This window comes from Nesoenas mayeri (assembly GCF_963082525.1).
Source record: "Nesoenas mayeri genome assembly, chromosome: 1".
Classification (NCBI taxonomy): Eukaryota; Metazoa; Chordata; class Aves; order Columbiformes; family Columbidae; genus Nesoenas; species Nesoenas mayeri.
Window position 1 is genome coordinate 58,590,807 of NC_137541.1, and position 24,901 is coordinate 58,615,707.

Genomic DNA, 24,901 nt, shown 5'->3' on the forward strand with positions numbered 1-24,901 from the left:
TTGGAGTTGCAAAGTTCTACTCTGTGTGCAATAAAATTTGGATGGATAAAAGAGAAACATAAAACAAGTTTGTAATTTCCTAACTATGAACTGTTCTGCATAGAAAGTAGCGCACAATATCTTACCAAATACTAGATTGAATTCATACTTTAAAAAATAAAATATTTTTAAATTCAGAGGTAATGGCAACTTACTTGTCTAGGTCATATAATGTATGGGAAATTCGAACAATGACTTCCACTCCAGCTTCACTAGCCAACTTCTTAATCGCTGCATCTCTTTCCTTTCCGAATGGTTCAGAATCATATTCAATAGAAAGTTTTGTAATATTCCATTCCTGCAACACAACACAAAAATGTTGTCCCTCTGCAAGTCAGCTGCTTGATGTAGGGTGAGAGAAAGGAAAGTGAGAAAGACAGAGACTTTTGTTTGCTAGAAGAGCAGCTGTTGCCTGCAGATAGTTATTAGAGGCCCAAGATATATTTTTGTGAGTCTGGGTGTTTAAATAAAGTTCAATTTTTTGGCATCTAAGTGAGAATTGAGCATAAAAGCACCTTTATTTATCTGTCCCATTACTGTGGGTACACACAGTAATGGAACAACTTCTGTGCAATTTTTGAAAACTCAGCTTTAACTTTAGGATCCATATACCTTAAGAGACACAACAGAAGAGAAAAATAATAGAAAAGGTTGGAGAAGACCTTTAAGATCATCTACTCCAACCGTTAACCTAGCACTGTCAAGTTCACCACTAAAATATGTCCCTAAGCACTGTATCTACTGGATTTTTTAAATACCTTCAGGGATAGTAGCTCAAGCACTTCCTTGGGCAGCCTGTTCCAATGCCTGACAACCCTTTCCGTGAATAATTTTTTCCTAAGATCCAATCTAAACCTCCCTGGTGCAACTTGAGGCCATTTCTTCTTGTCCTATCACTTGCTACTTAGGAGAAGAGACCAACACCCTCCATGTTACAACCTCCTTTCAGGTAGTTGCAGACAGCGATAAGGTCTCCCCTCAGCCTCCTTTGCTCCAGGCTAAACAGCCCCAGTTCCCTCAGCTGCTCCTCTTCAGACTTGTGCTCCAGACCCCTCACCAGCTTTGTTGCCCTTCTCTGAACTCTCTCCAGCACCTCAATGTCTTTCCTGTAGTGAGGGGCCCAAAACTGAACACAGGATTCAAGGTGGGGTCTCACCAGTGCCGAATACAGGGGGATGATCATGTCCCTAGTCCTGCTGGCCACACTATTTCTGATACACGCCAGGATGCAGTTGGCCTTTTTGGCCACCTAGGCACACTGCTGGCTCATGTTCAGCCAGCTGTTTGTCAACACCTCCAAATCCTTTTCTATGGGTAGCTTTCCAGCCACTCTTTCCTGAGCCTGTAGCACTGCCTGAAGTTGTTGTGACCCAAGTGCAGGACCCAGCACTTGGCCTTGAACCTCATACAATTGCCCTCAGCCCATTGATCCAGCCGGTCCAGATGCCTCTGTAGGGCCTTCCTACCCTCCAGCAGATCAACACTCCCTCCCAACTTGGTGTTGTCTGCAAACTTACTGAGGGTGCACTCAATCCCCTTATCCAGATCACTGATAAAGAGATTAAACAGAACTGGCCCCGATACTGAGCCCTGGGGAATACCACTCATGACTGGTCACCAACTGGATTTGGCTCTGTTCACCATGACTCTTTGGGCCTGGACACCCAGCCAGTTCTTCACACAGTGAAGAATACACCTGTCCAAGCCCTGAGCGGGCATTTTCTCCAAGAGGATGCTATGGGAAACAGTGTCAAAGGCTTTATTAAAGTTTAGGTGCATAGCACCCACAGCCTTTCCCTCATCCACTAACGGTTCACCTTGTCATAGAATGAGATCAGGTTGGTCAAGCAGGACCTGTCTTTCATAAACTTGTGCTGACTGGGACTGATCGGCTGGCTATCCTATACATGCCGCGTGATGGCACTCAAGGGGATCTGCTCCATAAAATTCACTGGCACCAAGATAAGACTGACAGGCCTGTAATTCCCCAGATTCTCCCTTCTAGCTCTTCTTGCAGATGGGTGTCACATTTGCTGACTTACAGTCAAATGGGACCTCCCCAGTCAGCCAGGATTGCTGATAAATTATGCAAAGTGGCTCAGTGATCACCTCCATCAGCTCCCTCAGAACCCTTGGGTGTATCCCATCTGGCCCCATAGACTTGTGGTGTAACAGGTCACTAATCATTTCCCCTTGGGTTATTGGAGCTTCATTCTGCAGCCCATCACTGTCTCCAGCACAGGGGGCTGGGTACCTGGAGCACAAACAGTCTTAGTATAAAAGACTGAGGCAAAGGCAGCATTCAGTACCTCAGCCTTTCCCTCATCCTGTCACTATGTTCCTCCCCGCCATCGCATAAAGGATGGAGATTCTTCTTAGCCCTCCTTTCGTTGCTCGTGTATTTATAACAACATTTTTTTAATTGTCTTTTATGGCAGCAGCCAAATTAAGTTCTAGTTGGGCTTTGGCCCTTCTAATTTTCTCCCTGCATAATCTCTCAAATATCCTTGTATTCCTCCTGAGTAGCCTGCCCCTTCTTGCAAAGGTCATAAACTCTCCTTTTACTCCTGAGTTCCAGCTGAAGCTCTCTGTTCAGGCCAGTCTTCCCTGCTGGCTCATCTTTCAGCACACAGGGCCAGCCTGCTCCGGCACCTTTAAGATTTCCTTCCTGAAAAGCAACCAGCCTTCCTGGACTCCTTTGCCCTTCACCACTGCCTCTCAAGAGACTTGGCCAACCAGCCTCCTAAACAGGCCAAAGTCTGTCCTCCAGCAGTCCAAGGCAGCAGTTCTGCTGACTCCCCCTCCTTACTTTTTTTTTGATTCTCCAAGAATCAAAAACTCTTTTCATTTCAAGATTGTTATTCCCAAGATGACCTCCAACTACCACACTCACAAGTCCTTCCCTGTTTGCAAACAAGACGTCCAGTGGAGCACCTTCCCTAGTTGGCTCACTGACCAGCTGTGTCAGGAAGTTGCTGTCCACACACTCCAGGAACCATTTAGACTGTTTCCTCTTTGCTGTGTTGTATTTCCAGACATCTGGTAAGTTGAAGTCCCCCACGAGAACAAGGGCTAGTGATCATGAGACTTCTCCCAGCTTCCTACAGAATATTTCATCTGGCTCTTCATCGTGGTTGGGTAGTCTATAACAAGACTCCCACCAGGATATCTGCCTTGTTTGCCTTTCCCCTGATTCTTAAGCATAAACACTTCACCCTATTGTCACCATCATTAAGCTGTGGACATTAATCAGCAGCAGTACCTTGCTCTGCAGAAAAGCTCTTCACATATGCCTGTCAGCTTTAACAGCACAACTCTAGTTTGAGGGAAGAGGCGGGGGGCAGGAGGAGCAAAATACCTCCTCTTCTCTCAAACCAACATACACTTTTCTTCCCTTTTCCAAATCGCTATCCCTCACCCATCAGAATGGAAGATCTTCAAATTCTCAATGAAAAAAAAATAAATAAAAAATATCTGTATCTTAAGGAGGATGCCTTCAAGTCTACTGTCTTTTATGTCACAGATGCTGTCACCGAGGCCAACAGTAACACGGGGGAAAACAAGTGAAGAAATGGATCAAATAATGGCCAAGGCTTCTGCAACAGTATGAAACTAGAAAGGTGAAATATGCACAGAATGATCCTAGAAGGCCATCCTGCCAGTGAAACTCTGAGAAATACCCTTCTAATCCCTCAGAACTGTAATCAGTTGATTTAGACACACCAGTCAAATTATTTCAGAGAACTAGACTTACAAAGACACATTGTCACTCCATGCTGTTCACCTTGGGTACAGCTGCATTTCCGAGCACTAGCGCTCTCCTAGACGAAGTTCAGGTACAAGCCTGAGGACAGGCAATTCCAAGCATTGCTGGCTCTTTGAAAGAAGGTTTGGCTCCTTGCATCATTAAGTCTGCCAAGACTGACCCAGAAGGCCCTGAATCCTTAAGCAACCTCCTACAACATTTCTTTCCCATTTCATAATGTAAAACCACTGTCTGACAAATTGAAGCAGATATTTTTCTAAATCTTTATTTCCTCTGGCATATTGAAAAGAAAACCATAAAAAAACATGTCCAAGAGCCAGAGCCATGTCCCAAAGGGAGCCTGGGAACTGAGACAAGTGCTACGTGATATGACTACACTCAGATCACATCACCATGAGTTAGGGACTTAGAATATGCATGGACACAAGTCATTTTGCATGTAATGCTAGATGCTTTTAGCAACACTGATGCATTTAAAGAATTACAGGTTGTTCCAACTCTCTTTTCTTTATCAAGCCAGTCCCAAAGAGCTAGAGATACAGAGCAGATCAGGACAAAGTGAAGACAATGAGGCAAGAACCAAGCAAAACTTGACTGGTTCAAGTTAACCAACAGCAACAAAATGGGTGCCTGCTACTAACAGAAGTTGTATCTCTGCAGTCAGGTGGAACCACCATTCTCAAGTTACTTAAAAAAAAATTGCAAAGACCTGCAACGTCTACTGGTAAAAGTATTCTGTCTCTACACACTGCTCCAAAGGATGACAGCCCATTGCTGCTATCAGCAGCACTCTTAGATAGGACTGCTAAAAACATGTGACATTGAATTAAGTGTGTTCAGGGAAGCAAAGCTGCTCTGAAGGACTGGAAAGAAAAAAGCAAACAATCATATACATATATATACACACACACACAAAAGAATGAAAGAGCCTAAAGGCCTTCTGAAAGATAGATCAGTACTCTGCCTTTTGAAGGAATTATCCTTTAGCCTGTGAGAAGGAGAACCCTACCAAGAAACAACTGTGAAATATTAATCCCCAGGAAATCCACAGATGCTGACAGCTGCGACAGGGATCCTGACACAAGGTTCTACAGAAGTTCCACTACCTCCTACCATTATTTACTTAAAGTTGTCTTCTCCCAGCCAAAAGACATCTATATGTGTTCTTCAGGGCCAGGATCATTGTTCACCTTGGAGACATTTAATGAGGACGATCCAAAAAGCTTCATTCAGAGTTATATGCCCTTCACTGCACTGCAAGTGCCTGATGGATAGCTACTGCTCTGGCAAAAGAAGCTGTGAGATTAATGATATGACACAGATGCATGTTGCAGGTTGTCTTCAGCCAAAAGCTGAAGTAGTCCTCAGGAGCTTCCACAATGCCCCTTACTTGTTTGAGGACAGAGAATGTCCTGAGAAACCCCTCACTGGACAAATATATTAAAAACACACTTTTTGGTAATTTGAGGAACAAGAAGACACAGACAGATGTGAATGTTCTTTTTTGATAGCTGTACACTATCTACATGAAAAGTTATTTTCATTACTTTCTCAGCACAAAAACTAATATTCTGAAAATGTGGTGTTCCAATGCTGTTAGGCATAGCAAGATCAACCTAGTAGCAAGATCTGAACAGGCACTGCCAAAGTAACTACTTTAATATTTAAGAAAACTTGTCGCAGGTCACTCAAATCCAGAAGGTAACACACAGAACAGCAAGATCTCTGCCCCTATTTAAATAAAATCAAACAAAACATGTCAGGCAGACATAACAAGGCTGAATATCTGGGGGACTGCAAGCAGCAACCTATACCATGGTACTCCTACAGGAAATTCTTCACTAAGAGGAAATCAAGAAAGGACCAGTCAGAGTATCATCCAGTTAGCATTTCACAATTAAAGCACAAGAATGAAGGTGGAAATGCGAGTTCTAGTTGAGTTTTCAGCTTGATTTTGTAGACTTGGGATGTCTTGCTCATCTCAGTCACCTCAATCCAGTCATTCCATAAAAACTTTTAAAATCAATCTGCAAAGTATTAATTTTTGCTATCCTGTTGGAGTACTGCTACCTTAAATACATTATTATTCATGAAAGACAAAATAATATCAGTAATGGTGTCTCATAGCTTTAGTTTGCTCAGTGATAAGACCCTTTGCCACAGAAACCTTAAAGTTCTTTGACTAGAAATTGCGTTTTACCTGCACTATGCTCTTACCAAGACTAGTGCCAGCAAAAAGCTTAGTAAACCACTTCTAATAACCAAAAAGCAACCACAGCAGATATTTAGCCTAAATAAAGCACTGCATTTACCAATAAGACTTTGAACCTGGAATCATATGCACAGAATTGCATTTCAATATTTCAAAAAGAATCTGAAAAGAAAATTCAGTAATACACAATGCCTGCACTCAAACCATTAGAAATCAGTTGCATTTCTGAAAAGAAAGAAACGAAAAACTGTAATGTCTAAGAGCAACCCAGCTCAGTTGGTGACACGCACATCAGAGGGCAAAACCCCAAATCTAACAGAAACAATCTTAAAGAGAAACTGCAAGAATAGTTAAGTATTTGCATAGATAACAATTTGCACTGAAATACACAGTACAAGAAATATTTAGTTTATCATGTTTATGGATAGAAACAACCGCAAGGTGGCATTTACCTTAAAAAGTCTGGGGAAAACATCTGCTGGCTGTCCACGAATAACAAACAAACGTGAATTCAGTTTCCGTAGATTGGCATCAAGATCCTCAAGACATTGAAGCAGGAATCTGCAAGAAATTATAAAGGAACATTTATTTTCTGAAGCAAGCCAGACAATTTTACAATAGAAAAAGGGTATCACGAGGAACAATCCAACAAAGATTATCAGACCTTCAGCATTTGGTGCTTACTTGGGTAATCCACGCATGTTCTCATCCTAATTACACTTAGCTTACAGCAGTTCAATACCATGTAATATACTCAATGATACATAATTCAGAAAAACAAACTGCACCTTTGTTTAAGTTTTCACCCGAATACTATACAACTCCAGAATAGACTATAACATACCTAAGTCTTAACTAAAACTAAAAGTATCTTGTCACTCTAAAGAAAAAAATAACACCACCACAGGAGAAAACAAAGCAAAACCACAACAACAAACACTCAGCTGTTTGCATACTGCTACTAAACTTAATCCAAGTCCTTCTTAAAACAGCAACCTGAACTGTTACTAAAAACAGAATACCAGAGTACTACATGGTCATAACTATCCCTTTGGCCTTCATTTATAAAAGTAACCCTCTACATAACAAATAGTTTCATGCATCTTGGCTGTAACCTCACCTGAATTATTTAATGAGCAAATCAGCAAACAAGAAAAAAGAAAAGGTTGTGGAGGAATGGGGTGCTGCAAATCTTCAGGAATAATAGGTAGTTACACAAGGGATGTTGAGAGAGGTTCACATGTACAAAGATTTATTAATGGACTCAGTAACTAAAAATAACTTGGTGAAAGTTGTTTGCAAGAAGAAATAAAAACAAAAAGAAGGAGAGAAAAAAAATGGAAACTCTCCCTTGCAGCCAGCCAGAGAGAGCGATGCTGGGGGGCCAGATAAGTGCCTTTCCCCTGGATTCCTCTCCAGCATAGCAAATGGCTCCCCCACAATATTTATCCTTGTAACAACAATCTAGCTTTCTCCAGGAGCTGCTCAAACCCTGTTGGCTGTTCTTACTTACAATGCTGTTGGCACTCAAACTGTGTATTGATTGGGGCAGCTGAGTCAGTACTTACTGGTCACCAACCTCTGTGCACACACATTACTGGATCCCCTGCTGTTAACCAAAAGCTACACCCAAAGTGGGGGGCAAGGGAGTGGGCAAAGAGGAGATTCCCACACTGCAGGCCATTATTCCAACAAGAGTCTGCTCTAACAACACTATGTGCTGGTGCAAGGCCAGGAAGACAACACCACAGCAGCAACTGCCCCAGACCATGGTATGGTAGGCACTGGGCTCCCCAGTTTAAGAAGGTCAAGCAATTACTGGAATGAGTCCGACACTGGGCTATGAGGATGATGAGGGACCTAGAGCACCTTTCTTACGAGGAGAGACTGAGGGAGCTGGGTCTGTTCAGCCTGGAGAAGAAAAGCTGAGAGGGGATCTCAATGTTTATAAATATCTCAAGGGTAGGTGTCAAGAGGATGGGGCCAGACTATTTTCAGTGGTGCCCAACAATGGGATGAGGGGTAATGGGCACAGACTGAAGCACAGGAGGTTCCATCTAAACATGAGGAGAAACTTCTTTACTTTGAGGGTGCCAGAGCCCTGGAACAGGCTGCCCAGAGAGGCTGTGGAGTCTCCTTCTCTGGAGACATTCAAGACCCACCTGGACACATTCCTGTGCAATCTGCTCTGGTGAACCTGCTTTAGCAGGTGGGTTGAACTGGATGATCTCCAGAGGTTCCTTCCAACCTCAACCATTCTGTGATTCTGTGAAGGTGGTGGCACAAAGGCCTGGAGACACTGCGCCTGCAGAACCAGAGAAGGGCTCCACTGCAAGTGCCCAAGGCATTACAAAGGCATCCAGCAACCAGGTTTGCTAAAATCAGGAGTCTGTAAAACTTTTTTAAAGAATGAATCCTAAAAAGATAACCAGTCACAGTGAAAATGCTGCATCTTCTAGGAGGGATATAGTAAATGTGGACTGTTGTAAACCTACTAATATTTTTAAAATTTTCTAGAGATTTAGCAGTACACAAGTGATGCCTACCTAACACGTATTGCCTCCAACTTTATCTGGAAAAAAATTATAAGAATTGATGTATAGAAGGCTGTCAGGAAAACCCCCTAGCTGCTATTAAATGCCAAAAACGCATGGCTAAAATGACCTGAAAAAGTAATAAAAGCAAACAAGTCTGAGAGGAAGCCAGTCTACAAGAATACAACTGTTTCTTGGCTGGCAGTTGTACTTATATGTTTAATGACTCGAACAAGCCAAAAATGTCTAATTCTCTCACTTTGCTAAATGTTATTTTGAAAAAAAAAAAACTTTGCCATAGCAAGACTATAAAGTATAACATGCTGTAGCTAAAAAGAAACTTCTGTATACACAGTTAGAAAACCACACAGACGCAGTTTTAAGACTCTGATGAGAATCACATGCACTTCTATCATAAAGAACATGGGTCCCATGTTCCCAAGTCAAATGTACTTCCAGTTGGATTCTGAAAGGTACAGCTTCTTTTTTTTCTTCTTAAACTTGGAATGACAGACCTGATTGTTAATCCTGTCCACTTGAATGTTGCTCTCAAAGAGCACATGCCCTCATTTATACTTCATAGATCACTATGAAAATAAACTGCAATACTGTCCCAGATGCTTTTTGAACAGTCCAGGAAATATTGGAGTTTTTTTCTTTGGCAGGGCTTTGTTGCTGTGGTGGGTTTGTGGCGTTTGCTTTTGTAGTTTTTTTGTGTGGAGTAGTTTGTTATTTGGTTGATTGGTTTTGTTTGGGTTTTTTTTCTGTTGTGTTTTTTTTTGTTGTTTTTTTTTTTTGTTGGTTGGAGGTTTGTTTCTTTTGCTTTGTTTATTGGGTTTTTTAACTTTATATCAAAGAATATAAGGAAAGGGCATGAAGAGAAGCTGGTGGCATAAAATGCTCATAACTATTCAAAGTAAAAATTTGCCTTTCAGGAAATTGTCAGGGTTTTTTTTCCCATTGGCATCTCAGTTCTCTCTGTTTTCTCGGTCTCTTCTTCCTACCTGGCTGACCATACAGTACAACTTCTGGTTTGGACTTGGCACAAAATCCTGTTCAAGAAGATTACACGCAATGACCCAATCTCCAATTCATATCCAAGATCCCTAAACTTGCCCTTAATACCGTTTAATCTCTATTTTGTTCATTCCCCAAATCCTCTCTGTTATCTCTCTTAACTATCTCTTCCCAAACTCCAGCATTTCAATCTCCATAAAACTCTTTCATATATTTAACAAAAATAATAGCGTAGACTCAAATTGTTAAATATATGCCAGAAGGGAGCAGAAGAGTGGCCAGAAGACACACACACACACACTCTCTCTCCGTGCCTAACAAAACCAGAACAAATGAAAACCAGCCAAACCACAGCTTGAATTGCAAGACTCACTGAAAGCACATTGTTCAAAAATAATAGACCAAATTAAACTCTAGCGACCCTATGATATCTATAGCAACAGCAATGCAAAAGAAAACCGCTTTTGACTTTCTGAACATGGATTCAGTTTACAAGTTGTTACTTAGAATAAGTGTGCAGTTTATTAAGCATATTTGAATCTTTCAGTTGGACTGAATGTATTTTAGCAAAATGTGCTACAAATAATCAGCTATTTTGTTTTCACCAACTATATTTATGCTACACCACATCTAAAGGCATTTTTTTCATTAAACTGTTAATAAAATTAGTCTAACATAAAAGCCTTTACACAGATTTATAGAATCATAGAATAGTTTGGGTTGGAAAGAACCTTTATAGGTCATCTAGTCCAACTCCCCCCTCCCTGACAATGAGCCTTGCTCAATTAAAGACTAACCTTCTTAAAGCATTGTTTTTAGATACAACCCATATCAAGAAACTTAATAGCTGAATCAACAAATTGTCATAAACAAAGTTTTCACCTCCCCTTTTTCTCATGAGTACCTTTGTATAAGCAGCACAGCATCTTTACTGCGGTTAAATGCATGCTAATTAACATCTAGTTTTAGGTTTAGCCAGATATAATACAAATGATTCTGACTTCAAGGAAGGAAAATTCTACCTTTCAGAACTTCTGCATTCATCCAACCTGTTAACAGATGCCTGTGTGAATAGGCCTACATGAAAGGAAACAGTTTAATGGTATCAGCTCCCTTGGACAACTTATAATACCTGCACTCTCCAATTCTGGCATAGTACTGCAATGCATTGCATTTATCTCCTGTCCTAGCAAATTAATGTTTCTTCTATAACATACACGCATATGTCAAGGAGGAGTGATAACATTCTCAACATGCACACTCCCACAGATATTAAGCATATTAATAGAAAAATAAAATAATAATTCTCAGCATTTGACACAGAATGAATTACTACAGGATCTGGAAGAGAAGAACTTCTGGTTTTCCAAGCTATCATTTTGATTGGTAACACTTGTTTGCAAGTGAAAATAGTTCTGAATTATTCTAATGCCATGCAAGGGCACTTGCTACAGTACAGGAAAACATGCCAGTGTTTTGCTCAGTGTAGACATTTAAATATAATTGAGAGCAACATTCTAGGACAGACAAGGCAAAATTATTTGAGCTTTCTCTCTGAAGAGATACACCAAAATGCTCACAAACATTCCTTTCACAGTATTACACAAATTAAAACAAATGGTGAACTGGTCTGTGAACTGAAATCAAATATGAAATCTCCATCTCATAAGTCATCATTTCTTTTCAGTATATGAGCTCTTGAGGCAAAGTTTCTTCATAGGAGCTACGAAATGAGAGCTACTAGGCTCGAGCGCTATTATACTTCACACTAAAGTGTGGCAATTAGGAGCTACTTAAATCTCTCCCTACAGTAACAGGTCCTGTTTCTGAATCTGCAATCTAAACCAACATTTTCCTCTTAACAGTCAATGGGAAAGCACTTTCTTTGACACTTTGAATAAACACAAAAACTGCATCACATGACTTCATTGAAGAGACACAAAAAAGATGCAGAGATTTTTTTTTTTTTTTTTAATCAGATTAGAGCATCAGACCAGGTTTCCGCATCTGGTCTTCAACTTCCCTTGGACAAACCAGAGGAAGGAAAAGTTCACCATTAATTTCACAGTAGCAAATCGTGTGTGGCACATGCATGACTGAGGTGATAAGAGGGAGGCAGAAAAGACCTGTTTACGGTAACACAGGGAAGATGCCGATGCAAAGTACACTTGTTTTCATGCAACATTCTTAGAGGGAATTACACAAATTTTGCTCGGTGTTATCTAATGTTAACATTCAGAATTTCATGAGGACTTCTGAAGATCATGTTCTTTAAAAGACAAACATAAAATCTTAGTTGTTTACTCAAAGAAACTCCACAATCTTCCCTGTGAATGCAAATCTACTTGGGGTCTGAAACTGAAACTAAACATTCTGCTCCCCTGTATGGTAAAAGTGACTGCCAGAAACTGGTTCACATAATACAGATCATAATTTCATCTGTGATGCAACTGAAGTAAACCGATTCCATCAAGGCAGAAATTCAAAAAGTTAAATAACTAATTGTTAACACAGTTAACTATTAACAAAATGAACCAAACTAAGTGCCACATCACGCAGCCTTCCTGGTTCTGCATTATTAACATGACTAAAGACTTTCTCCAGGGAAAAAGTCATGATCAGTCTGCTAAAAAGGTAGCATTTTTATTTAAAAGACTTGCAAGGAGGACACTTACAGATGCATTGTTTAAGGCTACCATTAAGTCTTGTTTGGGGTTATATATAGGAGTAATAAACACCCAGAAATCATAATCACATAGAACCACCCTTGCCAGTATGAAATGAGGACAGTTGCTGGGAATTGAGTGGGCTTAAAATGCAACGACTTCTCTTTCAAGTGTCACTCACATCTGAAAATGGTGGTGCTAAGCATTAAGAGTCAAGAAGCTTCAGTTTCAGGCTTTTTTTCCTGAACTGATCCAGATTCTGAATTTAACTGTTAGGCAAGGCAGGAGTGTCAGACTGCACAGCCAGTGCCACACAGAAGAAAGGAAACTAGTCAGGCTTCATCATTCTGAGGAGGAAGTTTAAAAAGCTGAGTGAAAAAGAACAGTGCTGAAACTTGTTTCATTCCCAAGTTTAACATTTTTACCTATGACCGGTTAACTTCCAGCAATCCATTCAAACTTCTGTTTAACCAATCTTTTAAAATACTTTTTACCTACCCACTAGTCCTCATGCCAAGCAATTGATTACAATCTCCCCAGTGAAAGAAAAGCTCTGCCAGACTGTGTCCTTATGGATATTTGATCACCACTCAGACTTTGTCTATCAGAATTATCTTAAACAGCCCAACATCTGCTAGTTTGATTTTCCCATTCAATTTTTCTTTCAGTTATGCTAGATATTCCTCCATCTTTCAGGGTTTAGTGGAGCTGGATTTAATGAAAAGAAACAATATTACATACTGTATAACATCAACCACATTTTAAAATTTGAATTATTACAGTTTACAGCATTAGATCCTGATTGCAATAATAAATTATGCAACATTTTTTTCTCTTCATGGGAAAAGGTAGAGAGAGAGCCTTTCTTTCATACATATCTGCTAGTTTGCCATATGTTCAGTTAGGTCATTATGGAAGTCCAGTATCATTTAGGTAAATACATTCCTCAAACTAGCTTCTACAGGAAACATATGATGGATTTCATCTAATACTGGAATAAAAGACACTGAGAAGTATCTCATTTATGTAGCTATATAAAAATATTTAATACTTTATCAGTATATTTCCTGTTTGATTGCCAACCAATGTGTCTTAGTGTGAGCAGTATATTCTTACGAAACTATAAGAAGATTAAGCTCAGACAGGATTTAAGTGTTATGTACACTCCACAGCATCCTTTGGCAACAAGCCAGGGTAATATTTTCCTATTACCAAATCAAGGTCACAGAGGCATGCCTTATTATATTACGTTGTTTCAGCAAATATCACATACGACTTCCACATCCTAAAAAGGTATATAGTAATCAATTTCATCAAGGTATTAGCCTTTAAGGTTATATACCAGAGCAGGAAGAAGTTCACATTATTCAACTCTAGATACTTCAGTGAAGTGGCTGTGGGAGCTAAGTCATCTCCTGCAGGGTTACTCTATAGTCAGTGGAGAAAAAACAGCTCCTTTAGAGTGCAATTCAGGACTTCAGCATCTTTCATAACTTAGTAAGAGCTGATCCACATGCAAAAGCAAAGGCAGACCATGAAGTATGTCACTGGGCTTTTTTCCTCTAATGTTTACTACTGTTAATATCTTCAAGCTCAAACAGAGCTGTGACAGAGGAAGAAGGCAAGATGTGCCCAAGCCCATCTACAGCTGAAATAATTGCTGTAAGATTCTTAAAAACCGAATTCAACTTTCTGAAAAAGCATGAAAGAAGGGGGTTTGAACAATAATTGAGAAAAAGCAACATTCAAAATGTAATCTCTCCAAGCTGAGTCCTTTTGGGTGCATCTTCTTTGAAGCTAAGTAGTAAAGATGATCTCACAGGTGGAGTGGGGCTAGAATCCCAACTACAAAAAGCACCACTGCTTTATTAAAAACAACAAAATCATTGCAATCTAACCTAGTTTACATTGGACACACAGCTGGCATTTCCTTACACTATTCCTCATTAATTTCTTTCCAACTGAACTACCTTTTCAAGGTTAGCATTCCCAAAAGGAAGGAAACAAAATTTTTCTCCTATTCAAAAGACATTAATAATCTCCCCTAACAGCCACCTGTATTTGGCTCCTATTTTGTCAACTGTACGTCACAGCAAATACTGTGTTTAGCTTCTGTAAAGATCTAGATCTTAATTTCACATTCAAAGGGCACCTATTATTCATCTAAACTATTCCCATATAACTAGCAACAAACATCTCAAATTACTTGCTTCTTACAAAGGTCAGCCTTCTGGGGATATGACACTAACACGCTTACAGCTTCTTAAATCTCTCTCCCAGTGTCTTCCATTCTTTAATGTATATATTCTGTGTTTATTTTTCTCTAATCCTCTAATTCCAGTCTTATAAATCAAAGCCCTTATTATATGACTTCAGTTCCTTATGCCTCCTCTTTCCAGAGATAAACTAGTTGGATCCATAAAGGGAAACCCAAGAGAAAACAGATCTATTTCCAGTGGGGACAGCTGGGGAAAAGGACCTAGCGGCAAATTACAAAACCAAGTTACTTGAGAGTACAGACATGCTCATATTTAAATAAATTTTAAACTCTTTATTCTCATGCACCCAAGTTCTCTTATTTAAATGAGATACTCATAAGGCTTGATGTAATTAAACCAGAGCCGACCTGTTTTCTCTTCCTGCCTCTGAATAAAATAGTTCATCCACATTATTTTCAACAATCTAAACTGTCCATGAGAAAGCAACAACTATGGCTCACTTCAAAAGAGCCATCAGGATAAGAGCCCTATAAGAAGGTACAGTCTTGCAATCTGATTCTGAAGGATAAATTTCATACCATCCCTCATTTACTTTAATAAAACCCTTTAAATTTCCTTACATTAAAGTGTGATAATTACTGCTAATAAAATTTGACACAGTTTTAAGTTTCCCAGAAATGAAACACTAGGTAAAATGAACAGGTTTCTCGATTACACAGTATAAATTGCAAGTCCTTAAGGTATTAATTCCATCATCTCCAGCTTCCCATATTGAAAAATCTATTAAAACTAATAAAAGAGAATTAAGGATAGAGCTGAAATTTACCAGCAAGTACAGAAGTTGGTAGAATGTTTGGAAAATAGAAAAAACCCTGAAGCTATTCCTGAAAATCTTAATTTAAAATGACTAGATTTAATTCTCCATGGTGTTTGCCTTACAGTCGTCAGACATTCAGCATTATTCTAAATTCCCATTGCTAGTCTTAAGAACCAAAAGGTCCAAAATATTCTGAACTGGTCTTTCCAAACTAAAATTAGTCATTTATATCTGAATACAAGGTAAACCTGAGCAAGTTGTGTTCAGTTTTTTGAGTAATAACCGTGTTGAAAGAATAAACATTTAAAACAACAACACCTGAAACACAGTTCATTTAATTAAGCTGCATAAGTCCAACAAAATTCCACTTTGTCTCAAACTTTTTTAGTAGACAAGTAAACTAATGGAGGTAATGGTCCACTTCATGCTGCAGAGCCCTTCCATCTCAAAGTCTAGAGCTGATGAAAGAAATGCACGGAGCTCAGTAACGTAAGCCCTGGTAAACAAAACTGAAATACAGCTCAAGACATAATAGATTAAAAAAATGCAAACAACCTTGAGATGAACATGCTGTCTTCATCTGCCACAACTGCAGCAGTTCACTGCAATAGTGAAGGTCAGGACCAACAGAAAGCACCTCACTCAAAATAACTACATTCAACTGTACCACATAACTTTTCAAGAGAAGTGGAACATTCTGATAACTAAAAAGCAATATTCAATCATTTCTGCAGAATTGATAGTAGTTTAGATGAAGAATTATTTTAGGAAGAATGAAATCTTTATTAGAATACCTGTATTTTAATATTTTCTTTGCTTTCCCTGCCTACCCATTCCTTTCAGAATATGGGGATGAATTACCAAAATTCACCTCCTGAACATCAGTCACAGATTCTTTTATTACTTTGACTGTTGAAAGAATACAGATAGAAAATGGGATGACATCATCCTACACAGCTTCACTGTATTTTTTTCCAGTCTGCTTGTGCCAGGATCAGAATTAACAGTAACACAGAAGATGCAGACAGGAACACTGCCAACTTAAGGAGTGGGGCAGGGGGTGCAGGATACACCAAACCCACCTTCCTGAAAGCAGATAAACCCTGTTGGAGACAAAGAGCAGCTGAATATCAAGACAAACTGCTAGCATTTCAGAAAAAGAGATTAAAAAAAAAAAAAAACCCACACCTTTTTTTAGGATTAACTCCAAAGTTATTTCTATAGACAGAAACTATAGGGGAGCCTTTGTATGCTCTGAACTCTGGAAACTTAATCACCATTGATAAATATTGCTGTGCAGAACCTTCAAGCAAGAAGATATGTCTCCCACTAGAGGTCAAACTGAAGAAAATCAGACCTTATCTGCTTTAATCCCCATAGTCCAACATCAACAGGCAAGATCCAACTGGAAAAAAAAAAGGGGGGGTGGGGAGGGGCAGAGGGAGTCTACAAACTCTGCAGCTTTCATTACTACACGTCTCATAACCTGATCATTTCCTTATACCATTTGGAAGAAGAACATTTCAATATGAATCAACAAAAATAGTTTCATAAAGTAGGTCGTTGCTGCAGCAACCAGGCGCTGTTTGGACTACTCCCTGCCACAATGACCTACTTTTCCAGTAATACGTAACCCTTGTAGTAGGAGCCCAATTCCTCCTTCCCTTCGGAGCCACTCGGAGAGGATTCCCGTACAGTGGCCAAACTTTACTCCTAACCCAGACAGAGAAAAGCTTCAAGAAGGTACAAGCAGCAGGTCGGGTTGGCTCCTCTGTGTCATATTTCAAAGTGTCGGCTGCTAAAGGTTAAATGAAACCTAGTATGTGCTCTGAGTTCAAAAAGTACCGAGGCAATGTTCAAAACTGGCAGAACTGATAAAAAACAGAAGGGGAAGGTGTCAGGGTGAACAGCAGTTTGCGAACAACGTGTCTCCTGCCAGAGTCAACAGCTGGCAACAAGCCACAAACAGGCTGCCTGAGCACCACATCCAAGCACAAGCTAGCAGGCGTAATCCTTTGTTACAGGTCTAAATAACGTTAAATCTGCATAAAAGAACAACCCTCCTGAATGACAGGTGAAGATAACACATTTTCAAATCCTATTTAACCCTGCATGGACAGTGCAGCGGCACATATAAAAGTACCATACAAACTCAGGAAGTAACATTGCAATTACTTGATTTCCTGTTTGTTATTGCTATTAATGACCACTAACCTGATGACAAAGGAAAAAAAGATTACTAGTGCAACTTCTCATTGAACTATATATTAATCTCATGAAGAAAACTTCTCTGTAGAAATAAGCCTACAAGGCTTCAAACATCAATCACACTAACTTGTGTATAGTTTTTTTTTTTTCAATCAATTTTTACAAACCCTAAATTCAAAAGCTTTCATTCAAGATAAAATTTAAGAGGCAAGCACAAGAAACCAACACTTCCAAGCAAAAGACAACTCATTCCAATAAAAGGCAAACTACGCATTACCATATAGTACATCCTAATTAAAACTTCAGTTAACAGAAAGATTCTGACAGATACAGCTCATACTACAAAAGCAGAAAAACAAAACACACACAAAGCTCTACAAAGCTTACTTTACCTTAAAACTTGTAAGTTCAGCAGGAAAAATACTGGAATTGATGACAACATGATATGGTGAGCGGAAAAGGTTTTTAAATTTCCCCCATCCTTTTAGTTCAGAATAAACCATACATAATGAGATAATTATGCCAGCAAATCTCACACTCTTCAAACAAAACAGCAAAAAATATCATCTAAGCATTAATTTTACTTTACCATTGTGCTTGACAAGCCATACAGCAGCAGTTGCAAAGGAAGGATTCTGGAAGACAGACTAGCAGAAGAAAAAAATACCATTGAATTATGAAAAAAAAAAAAAAAATTGGAAAAGCTGCTGCTGCAAGAGCAACATCTGATCACTAGTAACATGTTGCAGTTTGAAAGTGTGACCTCCAGTGCCAAAAATACAAGCTCAGCTACTTTGTTTCTTAGGAAGTAGTAAAGAGCGGGAGTAAAACTTTCAGTAAAGGCAACACTGAAGAACTTTGGCAAACTAACGCAATTTTTCAGAGTCAGCACTGAAAAAGAGGTTGGCAGAGTTACATTTGAAAGAAAGCAGGAAGCCAAAATCTAAAATGTAAAAAGAGGAACATCCATGTTATCCCCACAAACCATGATTTTCTTCATGGTTTAGAAAAAAAACGCACTACTGCTGAAATACAGTGACTTTATTGGCAACTAGCTTACAGAAAGGAAATTTCAATCAAATGAAAAAAACTCTGCTCACTGAAAAACACCAGTATGATCAGCACTAATCTTTACACAGGTCTCCTCAGATTATGAAATCCTGGAAATAAAAGGGGAAAATATACCACAATGAAAACCGAACTATCAATATCACAACAATTTAAAACTTTTTCCTTTGTCATAAACTGATGAAAGTACACATTAGTAGTTAAGGAGTATGCTGGAAAAAAGAAAATGAAAAAGTCACTCATAAAAAGTAATTTTAAAAAAGCATTTACATGATTTGGGAAATACTACATAATAGCAGTAAACAGCAAACAGTTATATTGTCTAAAAAGAAGCAAACATAAAGCACAGTAAACTAGATGTTATTAAGCCTGCCATCTACTGAAAAATAATGATGGAAAGTCACAGGAATTATCCCTAAGCAAACCATATAAAACAAATAATTCAGATTACATCCTTTGCTTTATCACCCTCATTAAGACTTGGATAGTTTCAACTTCCTGAGTTCACAACTAGCAAGACTTATGGAAACAAAGACCAAAACCAAAATGCAATCTTCTCTCCAAAGACCCTTCTGAAACCTGCATGGCAAAAACTACTCTGTAGAATATTTTATTTTAAATGCATATCTCAGTGTTACAGATGTAGAGTCATATCTCTCCCATGAGAGAGGAATAAGGAAAACAATAGTAGGCAATCCATGCTAAAAGCTGTATTGTTCTCTTAAAAAAAAAAAAAAAAAAAAAAATTAAGGCGGGGCGGGGGGAAGAGAGTTTATTTTCAATAATGTGAAATATGAAGAATAGGATAAAAAATAATTTAAAAAAACCACCACCAACAAAAAACAACACTACACTACTTGATGCCATAGAATTTACAGGCAGAAAATTTCAACTCTGAAAACTCACAAGAGGATACAGGAAAGAAAAAGTTTACTGCATTCTTCAATTAATCCAATGTATTGGAAATAAAATAATTAACAATTTTTAATGCAAAGTCCTCTATAAAATAGAGTCTCACAATTCTATGTACACTTTTCCAGTACTTCAGAAATGCACAGATTATGAAACTGAGATAAAGCTTGCCATGGTGTTTCTATACCTTTACTGCATAGCAAAATTATAACCCTTATAACCATGATCATTTTTCACAAACTATGTAAGGCATGAAGTAACAAGTAACCTACATGACAGTCACCCATTTATTTACTCATCTTTCTGATGAAAGTTGCCCTCATATTTCTGTTATTTCAATCATTTTTGCTCTCTCTAAACTACAGCACAGTTTACCCTTTACCTACAAGGCAAGTAGAATATTTGTATTAAGAAAAGAAAAATCTGCAAGTGCTGGACTTCACAGGTTCCTTACTATAAAAAGTAAAGTATTTCCTAGGTCATGGATTCCACACTTTGAATAGGAACAACTCCTGATCTGTTATCTAAGTAGCCTGTGTTGTAAATATTTCCTCTCCATCACAGAAGAGTCTATAACAACATGCATTCATACTTCACAACTTCCCCATTTGAGCTTACACAGATTTTTTTTTCCCCAACATTCCTGGTTTTAATTTTGAAAGTATAGGGTTTTGTATTCTGTAAGGAATCAAACTTATACTGCAAGAGTTTTGCAGCCTTCGCTTTTCACAGCTGTACAAGAGTCACAAACATACCAACAGGTGTTAAAAATGAATGCATGTAACTGAACAGGAAAGGAAATGCTTTCCTACAAATCAAGAAACACTGACATAAAGTAAGTTTCAAATCAATCCCCAACAACTACTCTAGTTTAGTTGCAGGAGGAAACACCACGTAACACAAAAGCTCAGGTGTATATGACATCACATGATTGTCAGCACAGAAATCAGTCTTTCAGGACGCATCCTGACCAGTGCTCAACTGGAAGAAATTCCTTCTGCCTCTGATAATCCAGACAGGTTCTGTCCTATTGCTAGGAGCTTGTTGCATTAGCATTTTCAAAGAGATTATGACACCTGAATTTACTTCTGAAACCTTGAGTATTATCAAATTGTTATTTCCTACCCAGGTTTACCAATATAGACTTTCAGACCTTTCAAATACTAATGCGATTTAAAAAAAAGTACAGAATTTAAGAAAAAATGCATACTTCAGGAAGTTCTGTTCACTGCAGCTCAGCTACTGTCTAAACTAATGCTAACAAAGCTCCATTAGTAATTGGTATGCTCTCAGATTTGTAACTGTTCCAAAAGCGTAGATATACATGTGGACTTTAACCACAGTTGTCTCCATCTATACACTTGAACCAGAACATGGCAATATTGACCTCTTTTCCCCAGTCCTTCCTGGTCTACCCTTCACCTCCACTAAACCTTTTACTCCTGCATAAAGAAACATTTACACAAAATTCCAAAGCAGTGAAAGCAAAAGCTTAACGGTGACCTGTAAATATCTGGAGGCTTTGGGGTTAGAGGTACATTGCAATTATAGTTCACCTGTTGACCTAGATTGCAAAGAACTTGAAAGCCAGGAGTATATAGAAGCACATAAACTAACCTTGCTCCACATCTATATTGATGTTCTGAAAATATAACTAAAATGTATTGCATCAAAACACCATGAAGTCCTTAGCCTGACAATCAAATCCACTCCTTTCCTAGAAGTAAGCAAAGGCACAGATATTAAACCTGCTAAAATGTGATATGCAAATTACTAAGCCTGTAAAACACAAAGCCACACATTCCCACACTACTTACACAAGCAAGTCATACTAAGCTGACTTTTGTCTTTTTAGGTCACTATGAGAAGGTCACAAAATTCCCTACAGTGAAGAGTTTCTTTCAATATACAAATCAATATGTCACAGACTTCAGTGTAACTTCCACACTGAAAAAATGGGCGATCTCACTGGCAGCTGGACCTTCCTCCTGTCCCGGTTTATGTAACTGACCTGAAAACCTGCCAGGCATGGAGAGGGTATGGAAAACAACCACCTTCCTTGCAAATAAAAGCTTCCTTGCTGTAGGTAAACTGTCAGAAACCAAAAAGTTCAGGTGGTACAATGATAAGCAGCTTTAACTGCAACATTTGCATGATGAAATATGTTTTAAGAGTAGCTTCCATTGGTAGGAATGATGACATTTTCATAAACTGGGGGAAAATACACTTTCTTACATGAAAATGGCCAAAAGAAGATGAAAATATAGAGAGTAATTTGCCCCGGAGAAGTGATGCAAAATCCATTGGCACTGCCACTGATCAGTTGGAAGAAAAAAAAAAAAAAAAATCTGTATTCTTGATTGTCTAAAAAAAAAAAAGCTGCTTTTGCATTCACCACAGATGGTATTTGTTGGGAGTTATTACCCTCCTCTTTAATGACCAGAGGAAGTAACTCCACAAGCTGCAAACAAATCACCTTCTCCTACTCAAATAAAGAATGTGATCTATTGATATTTAGCTAAAATAAAACAAAACTGTATTTCTGGTCCCAAGAGAGGGAAGACAATTCCTATGGGGTTGTTCCAAGGCCACATTTGTCCATTGATACTCAAAGACCACATGCTACTCTCACATATGAAGAACACTCTCCTCAGATATCCTCTTGATAACCTCAAACCTGGAGATCAGTGATGTAAAACCAGGTATCTAAAACCTCAAAACTTCTTAATGTGAGGAATTAGATTCCTTCAAGATCAATCTTGCGGTCAAAAAGCAGATTGTATAAACACTCACTGAAATTTTTCTGGCCTATAATAACTACTACTTGGAAAAAAACAACTTATTGAACATTATGTATACAAGTGGATCTGCAGTACCGCCTGCTCTCTCCAGACCAACTCATGCAGACTTCTCATCCAATTTAATAATAGTTACATTACAGAATCTGGTGATACAAGATAATTCACCAAAAAAAGCAAACAATCACAGTGCAATAGCTGCCAGAACTATCTGTCACAGTCTGACAGCTTAACAAAAAAAAAAAAAAAAAAAAAAAAAATCAGTATTTTCCTCTAACACAGTAAAAAGGCTGATAAAAGGCTGATACTTATTTTCAACAATATAACTTCAAAGGGTGTCGGTACATGGCAAGCCACAGAAGAAACCAATAATCACCTTCCAAAAAACACCCAGTGGTTACTACATACATGAGCAATGCAGGCCGCAGTTATATGGCCATTTCAATCGGGAACAAATCCACACTGCCACTGAAAGAAATGGTACTTGCCCTCCCTACGCTCACCTTTTCACTACTGCTGCTGGAACCTTTTTGCTGGCCCAATCTACCACGGAGCTAATCCTGCCAAAACTGGTAACTAATCTCTTTTGGACAGATGCATGATCTAACCTGGTTCATCACAGGGTTGTGTGCTATCACGAAAGGGTGGAACCAGCCTTTTCATCAACACTGCAGGATTAAAACCACGAGGACATGCGTCAGTGTGGTTCAGTGGCATACTTTGGAAGTCACTGAACTAGATCATGTAACACCATGAACTATAGAGGGAATCGCTGAACTGTGGGCGCTTCTGGGGCAGAGAGGGCTTTCTATGAAAGAGGACAAGCAGGCAGCCTGGGTGTGTGGCACTGGAGGGTTTCTCCAGTCTAACCCCAGGTACCACAGAACTCCCATCCAAAGACGTGACTTCTGAAAACAAGTTATCACTCTTTGGTAACAGATTTGGAAATTCACAGATTAATCACCCTCAGTTGAGTGGGCTAGTCAGACAAAAGTGCTCTAAAGTGCACACTGAGCTAGAGTTGAAGGTGCTCATTAAAAGGCATGACGGGTATGCCCAGAACACAGCACAGGAGAACTGACGTTCCTTGCAGACCTGTTACACCCTGGCTATGGCAGCAGAGTTTAGCAAAGGCCACCTACCCTGTAAAAGAAACCCCAAAGTATCTGCAGAATACACACAAAACTAATGTTACTCCCAAACCTGATGCATCTGTAGCTTTGTATGTAAAAAAAACAAGAGTCTTGTCTCTATTTATACTTTAGATTATTGTCTTGATGTTAAATATTTCACAAAGCAAACAGATTTTCATCCGAAGTGCTACATCATGAAGACAAAGTTAAAGGAATGGTTTTAGCAGGGAAGTCATAATTATTTTGGCATACTTCTTTCTACATACCAAGAATATCACCAAAATTAACAAAGTTTAATACAGAGATTTTGCCTGCCTGAATTACTAACTTTGCGGGATGTTGAACACACCAATATTGTCACAAAATCTACTAGATAAGCAACACAAGTTTTATTACCTTTATTTTACAAGTTAAAGTTCCTCTCTTGAAGAAGGATTAAAAAAAATAAATACAAGAACCAGCAAGATTAGACTATCCATCTTTTAAAATAAATTACTGCAGGTCTTTTAACTAGCATGTCAAAAACATACAGACACACACTCAAAAAGATAAACTAAAAAAGTAAATTATTAGCCAAAGTAAATTCTTATACAGCAACTAAGGGAATGTTTGCATTTCTTTTCAGGTATTGTGATCAATTGCCACTCTGCACTAAAACCAGGGCTAAGTGAAACCCTCCCCGAAGTGATATTGCTAAACATGAGATCCCATCCTCCTTAATATGGAAAAGACTGTCAGCACATACGAACACATTTTTTCATAAGTAGGTAATGGTTATGTGTTGGAGCACATTAGTCATATTCTTTGTCTACTCTGTTGACACAATTAAATACACACTAATTCTCATGCCAAAAGTTTAAGGGCAATTGACAAAACTTTGAGTGTTAGATCGATTTACCATTTACCATCTCCCTCTACCATTTCCCCACCACCTTTTGGTGCCCTGAATAACCTCTCTTTCGTAAGCCTTGATCTGTGAGCAACACTGGAAAACTCATTACATAGAAAAAGCATGTCACAATGGAAGCACATCTTGATTTACGTGACAGCCTGAGAGACAGAACAATAAGATGAAAAAGAACAGAACCAGAAAAAACAACGTGAGTTGAGGAAGGCCCTGGCACTTGTTACGTAGCGTTCATGATTTTAGAACAGGTAGGCTAAATGCCAGCAGAAAGGAGGTCAGTAAGACCATGTGACTGCTTAGTAATTAGACTTGCCCAATAGTGCAATTACACAAAAATATTAGTTCATGAGTGTTACATGACTGCTTAAAGAGAAAAGCTAATCAGAAAGCAGCCACGTATCAAAGGCTACTATTTGCCAGATTTAAAACACAATTTTTAAAATGAATCATTAGTGCTGATTCTGCTGGGGAAGAATATTACTTTTAACAAGAAACTAAACCTCCTGCTTTTTCATATTCTTGCACCATTTTTCTCATATCCCTTATGTCAGTCATACTTTGAATTCTGATAGATGAGAGTTTTGCCCAGGGCTGTAAGACCATAA

The 24,901-nt window shown here is 38.7% G+C and overlaps 1 protein-coding gene across 1 annotated transcript in view; it reads right to left on the reverse strand.

Moving 5' to 3' along the window:
- The window catches only part of CRY1 (cryptochrome circadian regulator 1), a 41,045-nt gene that overhangs the window by 13,120 nt on the left and 3,024 nt on the right, over positions 1 to 24,901 (reverse strand). The window contains exons 2-3 of the mRNA XM_080361665.1: positions 6,470 to 6,578; positions 195 to 337 (exon numbers count right to left, since the gene is read on the reverse strand). Coding sequence (XP_080217791.1) covers positions 195 to 337; positions 6,470 to 6,578 — 252 coding nt within the window. The remainder of the gene's footprint in view (positions 1 to 194; positions 338 to 6,469; positions 6,579 to 24,901) is intronic.